The sequence below is a fragment of the Amblyomma maculatum genome, chromosome 8 (genome assembly GCF_055883805.1).
Source record: "Amblyomma maculatum isolate TAMU_Amacu chromosome 8, ASM5588380v1, whole genome shotgun sequence".
Classification (NCBI taxonomy): domain Eukaryota; kingdom Metazoa; phylum Arthropoda; class Arachnida; order Ixodida; family Ixodidae; genus Amblyomma; species Amblyomma maculatum.
In genome coordinates, this window is record NC_139351.1 from 43,879,843 (window position 1) to 43,890,464 (window position 10,622).

Genomic DNA, 10,622 nt, shown 5'->3' on the forward strand with positions numbered 1-10,622 from the left:
GACAGGTCGACCACCTATGACATGCTGTCCACGTTGCTGTGCGCCAGTCCGCACGAAAGCGACATCGACTTCCAGTTTAAGGTCATTTCCAACACGGGGGTTTCGGACGAGAACGCTGCTTCTACCTCTGTTCCGTTGAAGTCCAGTGCAAGACCGGCACCGGGTCATGGCGCTACCAGTAAGTGCTCCTCAGGGGGTTTACGCATAGCAAAGTATATCATGATCATCGTCATTGTTGTCATCATTATCATAAGCCTAACTTTGTCCGGTGCTAAACAAACGTCTCCCTTATGTGCGCGTTTTCATTGAGCAGCCGTACTCGAAGAAACCTTGCTCTAGTAACGCTGGCTGCCTCCTTCCTGCTCGCTTCTGTTCTTTCGGAACTCACTCATCTACCTAAGTGGGCATCGTCTATTAACGCGAGCGCGTTAAGTGCTCTGTTCAGCAGAAACCCAGCCGCCGGCGTTGTAGTATTCTGCGTTGTGAGAGAAAGATCACTTGCAAGCCTCTTGCAGATTGTAGTTGGCGTGTGAATATAGTCGGCCGCTGATTGGTCGGTGGGTTCTGTGACGTCTGAGAGCACATCACATGCCCGAGTTGACAGGGCCTGCTTACTGGGGCAGCTCCTGAGAGATGGCGCTCTTGGATCCCGTGTCTGACAACATAGATTTGGGTCGCACGTACGAATTCGTACGCATCTTTAAAAACCGGTCTCTATATCGACGCGATGTCTCCAGTAGCATTAATCGCTTCCTTACTGAAAGCTTCAGCCACCTGAATTTGGAAGGATTGGAGGTAATATTTTTTAGAAGGTATAGTAGTGTTTAATTTCTTATAATAGTGTGCTGAACATTTCAAGAAAAACTGAAAAGCGTGATTGAGGACGCAAAACAAGCAATGCAAAACTGCGGATTACAAAATATTATGAAGACATTTAAAGCAATGCCAAAATGTGGGGTAATGGAACAGCAGTTTACGATAGGCAGCCAAGCATGGGAATACTGCAAGCGAGTACATTTAAATAGTCCTGATAGTGACCATTGGGTCATAACACTAGGATAAAATATCTAAAATTTCAGCGCATTGTAACTCATGATTACCAGTTTACCAGTATCCCCCAAGAGGAAATTTGTAAAAAGTGTAAAATTTCGCTACCACCATGTGAGGAAGACATTGGGAAGCAACGAAGCGGTTTTAAAATATGTTGGGAACAGTGTTGTCGGCTAGGGTTGGTGGTAACAACTTTTATTGCCACAAAATCCAAGGAAATATTTCGGGCTGGTGCGAGTCCAGGGTGATTCCAGTCGGAGGCGACCTCTTGAGCTCGCGTAACGAGGGCCAGTTGCGTAGATTTTTTTTTTTTGGATGGACAACAGCTTGTCCCATTCCTCCACTGAGGGAGCTAGCAATAGTGTCTTTGGAGGGGTATTGCTGGCTCGTTGCCATAGTATATGGCCTTGGGTGGCCTGCGTCCAGTCACCGCAGTGCCTGTATGCAGTGTTATAGAAGTAAGGTGAATTACAGATATTAGGTTAATGGACACAATAAGACCACAGTCAGAGATACAAAGAACGCAAGTTGCTATTTAGGTGGGATGAAGGAGAAATGGACTCGTGGAGGACACACAATGAAGATAAGAAAATTTACGGGCACTTAGCAAAAAACCGCTGTTGTTGTTTTTTTTTTAGTTTTGGCACCACGCTAGAGTATTTTGAAAGAGAATAGAGCAGGAAACCGAATTATATTTTGGATTCCGACCAGGCGATGATGACATGACAGACAATCGTCATAATCATTGCCGGTTTATACCCACTGCAAGGCTAAGGCCTCTCCCATTTTCCTCCAACTAACTGGTGCTGTGCTAGCTTCATCCACTTGACCCCTGGGAACTTTTTAGCCTCATCCGCCCACCTAATTTTCTGCTGCCCCATGTTGTGCTTTCCTTCCTCGGAATCCAATTTGTTACTCTAAGCGACCATCGCTATTCCTCTCTTCGCACTACATGTCCTGCCCATGCCCATTTCTTCTTCTTGATTTCCACTGAATGTCAGTAACTTGAGTTATTTATATCACCTACTCTGCGTGCTTCCTTACACCTTACACCAACCATTTCTCATTCCATAGCCCCCTGCGTTGTCGTCAACTTAAGTAGAACGCTTTTCATTAGCATCCACCTTTCAGCCCCATAGGTTCGTACAGGTAAGATCCAACTTCTGTATACTTTCCTCTTGAGCAATACTGGTATGCTGCTAGACATAATTCGCGAGTACTTGCCAAATGCGCTCCCTCTCAATCTTCCTCTAGACAGAGAGTATATACACGTGACGTTAATTGTACTGTCAAAATTCTGCTGTATCCACCTGTGTCCATGATCATGCGACCGCTGACGAAAGCTTTGTAATGGTTTTTCTCAGGCTGAAAGGTTTGTCCTCCAGCAAAAGCAAAGCAAATATCGATGGTCGGGTGTTCAGTGTCATCACACAGGCAAGGTGGCCCGCATAAATCTGCCCGATTGAGGCCGTATATGGAATATTTCTATAATAATTTGTGTTGCAACACAGCAGCGCGCCGCATTCAAATTTGGTTCAAATGAACAGAAACTCGTGGGTAATATACGGTGAAAATTTGCGGCAAATCTGAGTCATAATCGTCATAGCTACAAAAAGAAAAAAGATTGTGATTCGTCGCGTTGTAGTCCGTCATAACCGGAATATTGGTATTTTTACTCATTGTGCTGTAATCTGCATTACTGAGGCTGCTGACTCCTTGCTTCGTGGTCTGTTGTAGCTAAAGAGTAGAAGAAACAAAAGAACGCACGCTTTTGCGTCATCACTTGAGGCGGAACTTAAGTCCGTCGTCCTCATTTTTCATGCCTCCGTTGAGGCACATTGCTCAAGTTCCCCGAGAAGTGCATGCTGAGCTTTTCGCAGGCTAATAAAAATCTTGTTCATGCCTTCATAATCAAAGAAGCATCAAAGATATTTTTGCACTTGCACATGATAGCCTTGGTTCCTAATGCGTCATGAAATCAACACAGCACAGCAACCTTTTAAGCCATGTAACGTGGTCCTTTTGGACGCCGAAACATTTTTGCAAAATTATATTCCTCTCCTTCTCCTGTAGGATTATACAAGAGACCGTCCAAACCTAGCTCTGTGGATCAAGCGGCAGCCCTCAACAGACTCCAGGCAATGGTACACAATGATTTACTTTCGAACCCGACCGTCGGCGACTCGTACCGATGTAGGCGATTGATTGATTGACTGATTGATTGATTAACTGATTGATTGATTGATTGATTGATTGATTGATTAAACTTTATTTGCCATCATAAAGAACCGAACACCCCGCCCCCGGCACTGAAATGCAGAGGCATTCATGTGCTCTGTGAAGTCAGTGCATGTTAAAGATCCCCAGGAGGTCGAAATTACTCCTCAATCCTCTAATACGGCCCCTTTTTCTTCCCGCTTTCATGCCCACCTTCCTTCCTTTCTTTACGAAGCGTTTCAGGTTTTCACAGAAACACATGTGACAGATACTGTTCCTGTCCCTTCCTTTGAAACAACTATTGTTGTTATTGTAATCAGGTTATGTGATTTCATTTGGCCTGCCGTATATATACTTCACGGTACAACGCCATGGGGGATGCCGTAAAGGAGTGTTGTGGAAGGATTTGGAAAGCTTGGCGACCTGGGATTCATCAACCTCCGCTGGCATCGCACTCTACGCCTGCACTGAACAGCGACTGCAGTGGCCAGGTTTATAACCCGTCTTCTGGGTTTAGTAGCTAAATGCCCTAACCACTGAAGCCCTCACAGCGGGGCCAGATTATTGTGAGAAGTCGAGAAATTCAGAACATAGAGCTTCGAGTAACCCGGTCTAGTAATCTGGCCATGCGTGATATTGGAATAGTCGGAGGATCCAGGCAAGGAATAGTTGAGTGACCTTTCACGTAATGATCTGGGATTTGGATTTGCAGGTGTAAGGTATCACGTGTAACGCAGTCATGAAAGTCATATGCGGTCTTATATTCTAATGAGGTGATTGAGAATGAGAGATGACACTCTTTCGTAAATAGGTTATTTATCCACACAATTCTTGGACAAATATTGTAATATGTACATAACAATGCATAATCTATTTCAACAATCGATGCCGCTAATTTTAATACAAAAACCAGATAGCAACTTCTATGGCGCTAACTTCATGTTGTGCAATAGCAACGCGTTCCTTGTCAAAGCGAACAAGCTGTGGCTGCTCGCACCAACATCTAAATAAAGAGTGGAGTAGTGGTTGTCGCTCGGCTTATTCGTCGGAGGCATATCGGGTTCGAGCGTAAATCCTGAGATATCTATTTGCTGAACCAAAAGAGAGAAACTGACAAGCAGCTATCGAAACTAACATCCTGATGTGCCGGAGCAGCCAAAAAACGCTGTGTTGGAAAGTGCGAAGTGGACGGCGACTGCTAGTCGGTGCAGCCGTAGGAACTAAGCCTGCAGGTAATGTTCCTCGTATAACCAATATGAACCTCATAACTAGATCAATGCACAGAATAATGGCGATTGTTGCGAACGTTTGTCCACAAACTGTTAGTACGGCGGCATTACCAACCAACGCTGCCTCTGCGCAGCTTTTGTCAGCGTCTCGTCTCTGCTGCTCAATAAGGACGCGTACCATGAATGGCTGTTCCTCTCCAGCGGATAAAACCCAAACCTAGAACCACTTCCGAAAAAATCGGTCTTCTCAGTTTGAAGATCGGATTGTAGACAGCAATTATATGACCTCACACTACTGCTTGGAACGTCAGCACATGCGCTCAAGGAGCGAGCAGACGAGCCTTTTAACGTAGTAGATTTCTCAGACCCCGTCGTCATAAACGTGTCAGCGGTCGACGGTGTCATTTCAGGCCACATGATTTCTGACGCCTCATATGACTGCGTAAAATTATCAGAGTGCAGTTAGGGGAGGCCCAGTCTGCTCGAAAACGGTTCGGGCACCTTGGTCTGACATGCAGCTGGTCGCCTTGCCGAAGCGTTGACTAGCGTATTGATGCTTCCCTTGAGTCGCTTGTTGATTTGTTACAGACAAAACTTCTATATATTGCGACAGCATTGTGAAACGTGTTTTGCCTACGTGGCTTATTACATTCATGTCGTTGAGCACTGATGCCTTAAGTCATACAGATATGGTCCTTTAAGACGCAATCTCCAGCGAATAGACGTTTTCTGGCTTCGTGCTAGCCAGGCAGGCTGGGTAAGTCGAGAGTACAGCATTACAATCAACCTAAGTTCACTTCGAGTCTACTCGAAGGACATAAATAATTGGATTCCGCCACAATAGCTTTGGACAGTTCGGCTTGTTCAGACTTAGTTATAAATGCTGTTCTTGTTACTAGCTTCATAATAACGGAATAATGAAATACCAGTTCATAAACTTCGGACCATTATTTTGACTATGGCGTACTCTTTCCACCATCGCATCGATTGTCGAGGAAGCGAAATATATTGCAGCGGCAGTGATCAACATAATTTTTGCAATCAATAGGTAATCAAGAACAATACCCCAATGAGAAGATGAGCGTACAGTAATTTCTAAATCGTACTCGATTAGTCGTTTTCTCATAGCGTCATAGACCAGCAGCTCTTAACAAACCGTTTGTTTCTCGAAATGTATCAGCGACTAACTGAAAAAAAGCTCACACAAAGAATGTTTTCTTCTGCAGGCAAAATCGCCGCCCCCTGGACCAAGTAAGCCAAAACACGGCACGCTCAAAAGTACGGCAGCTATCGTATTCTTCCTCTTCGTCACCGCCATGGTCGCCACGATCCTCTTCTACCTTGTCCATAACAAGACTAAACATCGCGCCGTTCCTGAAATTTGCGCCACTAGAGCCTGCTTGGATCACTCACTTGGGCTAGGCATAAAACAAGACAACAGCCGAAAAGCCTGCGAAGATTTTGGCCAGTTCGTGTGCTCCGGATGGCTGCATAACGACACTCGGCCTAGTGTCTCCACGGCACTTTTTCGCTTAGCGCAGTGGCTACGGGAACGGAAACACCTTCGCGAAGACCCCAGTCGTCCCGTAACGAAAGGCGTGAGACTGATGATGGACGCTTGTCTTCGCCTCGAAGGCACCACGGCAGACATCGACGATTCGGAAAACATAATTGAATTCATGAGCAAGGAATTGTTCCCATGGCTGCTAGACTCCACGGATGCTCGGCTTGGTGACCCAGACGATTATTCAGTACCGCTGAGGGCTTTGGTCAACCTGGCCGCCCTGTGGGTCACGCCATTGTGGTTCTTCGTTGAGCTCGTCGAGCCCTGGCATGGCACCGCCCAACGAAGGTCAGTGTCCATGAGCCCATCTTTCGCACCATACATTTCCAAAGTGATCAACAGAGAGGTTAATAAGTACAACTTCTATGAATCCGTCGTCGCCCTATTTTTATCCGGCACCTTTCGAGAAAAAGCCTTGCCCGCATTCATTGAGTTCGCAATGGCAAGCGTTGAAATTCAGAGCTGTATCTTCGGAAACCTCTCGCTCACGTTCATTGACACACATCCAAAACCTCGGTTTCTGGTCATTCGCCAGTTACCAGCATTAGTGCCTAAACTCCAAGCCCGTGACTGGGTCGATGCCTTCCAATCCGCATTTAACGTGAAACCAGGGCTAACCGAAGAGGACACACTGGTCGCCACCAACGGCAATCTGTTCGACGTGATGCGCGTCCTTTTCGAATCGTACTCGGCCCGCGAGGTGACCTTCCACACAGCATGGTGGTTCATTCAGCTTCTCAGACCCATCGCAAGTAGCTCAGTACGAGGCCTCTTCTCGAAGCACCCGCTGTCTGATTACTACTACCCGATGGCTTGCGGTATAAACGCTGCCACCGTGTACATGCTCCTTTTCTCTGGCATCGACGACCGCGTATTCCCCAAAGATCACAGGCTTATAGTTAATAAAATTTTGAGCAATCTGCATATGACTGCGCTGGCTGAAGTCAGCTCCTGGTCCACCCTGGACACGAAAGCAGTCCGTGCTGTCTCCTTGCGACTTCAGAACACCAGCACTATGATATGGCCACCCCAAGAATACATGACCAACAGGAGCCTTGAAGTCCTGTACGGACACGACCACGGAACGGCACAGAGTTTCTTCGAGCACTGGCGCAAGAGTCGTGAGCAGCTACAAAAGTCACCTGGGAGTGAAGAGTACCAGGCAAGCCTGCGGTTGTTTCAATTGCAGTCGGCACACATGGCTTCATACAACCCCGTGACGAACGTGATTTCCATCGCCGTGGCAGTTCTCGCAGCCCCGTACTACTCCGATGAAGGCACCGACGCCATGGCTTACGGAGGACTGGGATTCATGTACGCCATGCAGGTAACGTGAAGGAGCGAAACCTTAATACCAGGTTTGCATTCTCAAAACGGGAGGGCTTGGCTGTTTACTAAATCAAGGAGTTAAAATGTAAGCTTAAAGAGAAACAGCGAACAGGACTGTTCCGTGCCTTGTATGTGTACCCTGTCCTCCCTACTCCTTCAGCTCATCGTTGAAATGACATGCAAGCGTAATCACACCTAAGCCGTTTGGCAATTCAGGAGCACCTTTAGAGCAGTATTCGGTGCGCTGAAACTATATCGTTTCATGGTACTGTTCTTTCGACTATACTAATGACTATAGTACTATGCGCAATGCGTATCGTGTAATGTTTTTATCATCTAGTCTGAGCGAAATATTCCTAAACTGGTTCTTTCCTGTTTTAGGACTGCTGTATTTGTATCATGATTTTTCGAACACGTTAATATTTTTCATTATATGTGCATACTGAGACAGTGATGAAGGCACTGTTCATTGGCATTGATCAGTTTCACAGCAGCCCCGAGAACATTGCTGAAAGTGAATGAACTGGTATTTTAAACTCATCAGAGCGCTACCCTTGGTGTGTATTTGTAAGTGGAATAGAAACAGGCACAGAAATGCGTGATTAATCCTCCTTCCAGCGTACCGACGCCGTGTGCATCATAATGTTGCGAAAATAGGTGGTGTGATGTGTAGAGCCGTTGTAAAAATTACAGCGCGCAAGATTTTTGCTTCCAAGCTGTGTAATTGCTCTCGTAAAATATTCATGGAAGCCCAAATTCTCGCAGGGATGAGCTTAAAAGCCCACTGTCCACCCTCTGGTCGAAAATATTTTCTTTCCCGATGACTGTGACACTTCGCCCCCAGAACGCAAGGCCGCAAAATGTTTTTGAAAAGAGTAACTAATAACGCAGTTACAGCCACCGCAATCACCCGATTCTGTTGTGCTTCTCTCCATTTCCGTTCCCTTGCAAATGTTTTTCACTCTCCTGCCTGAGGTCGTCTTGCCTCCGCAAGACAAATTCCCCTTCCTCCTCCGCGTTTGGCGGGAGGTGGGGCGTGGCACTCCGCATGCGCGAAAAAAAAAAATGGGCGAGGGAGCGCGCTTCGCTGGATTCAGTCTGGCCGTGGCGAGGGAAAAGCGCGCAGCGAGCGGTAGACACCCATCCTTCACCCTCAGACAGCGAGACGAACCAATGGATGTCGTTCTCGACAAATACGTCATAGCTGCGGCTCGACGGGCCAGAGCAGGGAACGGGAAAGCTGGCTTCCCGAAGGAGAGCATGAGAGAGCTTTGATTTGTATTTTCGTTGCTTTGCGGCACGCGTGTCACTGTAGCATTTTGCAGAGACTATCTCCGGTACCTCATCGAAACACTGGGCTCCTTCGCTTAAAAGGTAGATTTGAAACCTTGGCGATGCATTATGCGCCTCAGAGAGAGCTCCAGAAACACTCTGGGCAGTATAGTTTTGACAGAGGATGTAGATATGTCTGTGCGGCATTGACGCTCGTAATGAGAAAAACAAATGTTAGTCTGGCCCTTGCTACGTTAGCAGTGCTATCACGACCCCTGGGAAGATTCTGAATGCAAATAAAAGAACTTTGTGATCGCGTTCGTTTTTAAGCCACCTATACTTGAGATGACGTATTTAAGTATCGCTTAGAGGCAGAACTCTGAAGTGAAGCTACGATAGTAATATTCAACAGGATAGTTAAGCGGGCGAGTTGGTGACACATTATCCAAAAAACAGCGCGAAAAAACGGGGACGAAAGGAAGAAACCACAGGAACAAGGGTTCGACCGAATCTCCCGTCAAGGAAGGGGACCTCGCAGCAACCAGGAAAAAAAAACAGCGCTTGTTCCTGTGGTTTCTTCCTTTCGTCCCCGTTTATTCGCGCTGTTTTTTTTTTTTTTGTTTTGTTTTGTTTTTTTATAAGATAGTAATGTTAACCTGCAGTAATACAATGCTTTATTCCGTATCCGTCGCATGGACCCTCCCAGCTCGCCCGAACTATCAACGCGCTCACAATTCTGCTCAGCGATGATATGTCTCAGACCCCATGGACACCGTCTTTTGACACCGTTAACACTGACGAAGAGAGCACCCGAAACATCGGATCTCCCGGGCGAGCCCTGTGGGAGCTAGCCCGCTGCTCGTCCAACGTCACTTCCAGTAGCAACGTGACGGCTCTCTTCCCTCTCCTTCCGGCGCTGAAGATCGCGCACGCTGCCTACCTCCGGTTCCGTAGCAACGATCGGGACCTGCGCCTCCCGGGAATGGAGGAGTACAGCGCTGAGCAGGTCTTCTTCATCACAGCCTGCCACGTGACCTGCAGGGAGAGGAGTGACCGTCGCCGCGTGTCGCCCGAATTCACGGAAGCTGTGCGTAACTATGAACCGTTCGCAAAGGCCTTCTCCTGCCCCTCCGGGTCATCAATGAATCCCGAGCAAAAGTGCGACTTTCTGTGACGGCGCAGCTTGTTGTTGCGTGAGGCACACCAAGATATTTGTGGAGAGCGGCGGGATCCCTTATGGAAGAAATAATTTTTACCGTATTTTTCAAAATTACCTTTTTTTAACAATCCGCGATGCGGGCTTTGTTTAAGCAGCTTTTTTTTTCTTTTTTCATGTTTATAGTAGGTGTTGTCCCGTAATCCGCAACCAATGACAGAACTATTTTCTCAAAGGCGCTTACAGAATGTTGGCGCGCTTTGGACGCCGGCTTAAAGTTTTTGTCCGCGCGATACTTCAGTTTTGTATATTTGTACTGTTCAAAGCTGCTTATAATGTCCCGTGTTCACACAATTTCAGCTATGTGCAAGAATTTACATTGGTTGATTGATTAACGAAGTGATCTCTAGTAACGCCGTTAGTGGCGCCAAAAAGCACTGTTTATTCGGCAGTTTTTCCGCTCTTGCGCATACTGTTCTTTCTTGAAGGCTGTTGAAGCATCAACTAAAAGTACCCTATCTCCGTGCGTATACGACTGCTGACACGAAAAAATGTACAGCTAATATACACAGCAAATCATCCCGTGTTATCAATTCATAATTTTTCTTTGAGCGCACTGCTAACCACTCATCCTACAAATATATTTAACTCCGCTGGTTGCTCTGCACAGTTTGGAGCATGAACATGGATTGGGTCAGTGACGGGGTGTACACGAAAAGTTGCGAATACGCTCTTCAGTCCCCGACTGAGATTGAAAAATGTTCCATAATTAGCTGCAATCACAAGCTACAGAACTGTTTTCTCC

At 46.7% G+C, this 10,622-nt stretch overlaps 1 protein-coding gene across 1 annotated transcript; it reads left to right on the top strand.

The window, feature by feature from the left end:
• Positions 1-6,106: 6,106 nt before the first annotated feature.
• On the top strand, positions 6,107-9,835 carry LOC146181072 (membrane metallo-endopeptidase-like 1). Its single transcript, XM_084575695.1, has 2 exons — positions 6,107-7,387; positions 9,368-9,835. The coding sequence occupies exons 1-2, from the start codon at positions 6,107-6,109 to the stop codon at positions 9,833-9,835; spliced, it is 1,749 nt and encodes a 582-aa protein (XP_084431821.1).
• Positions 9,836-10,622: the final 787 nt, after the last annotated feature.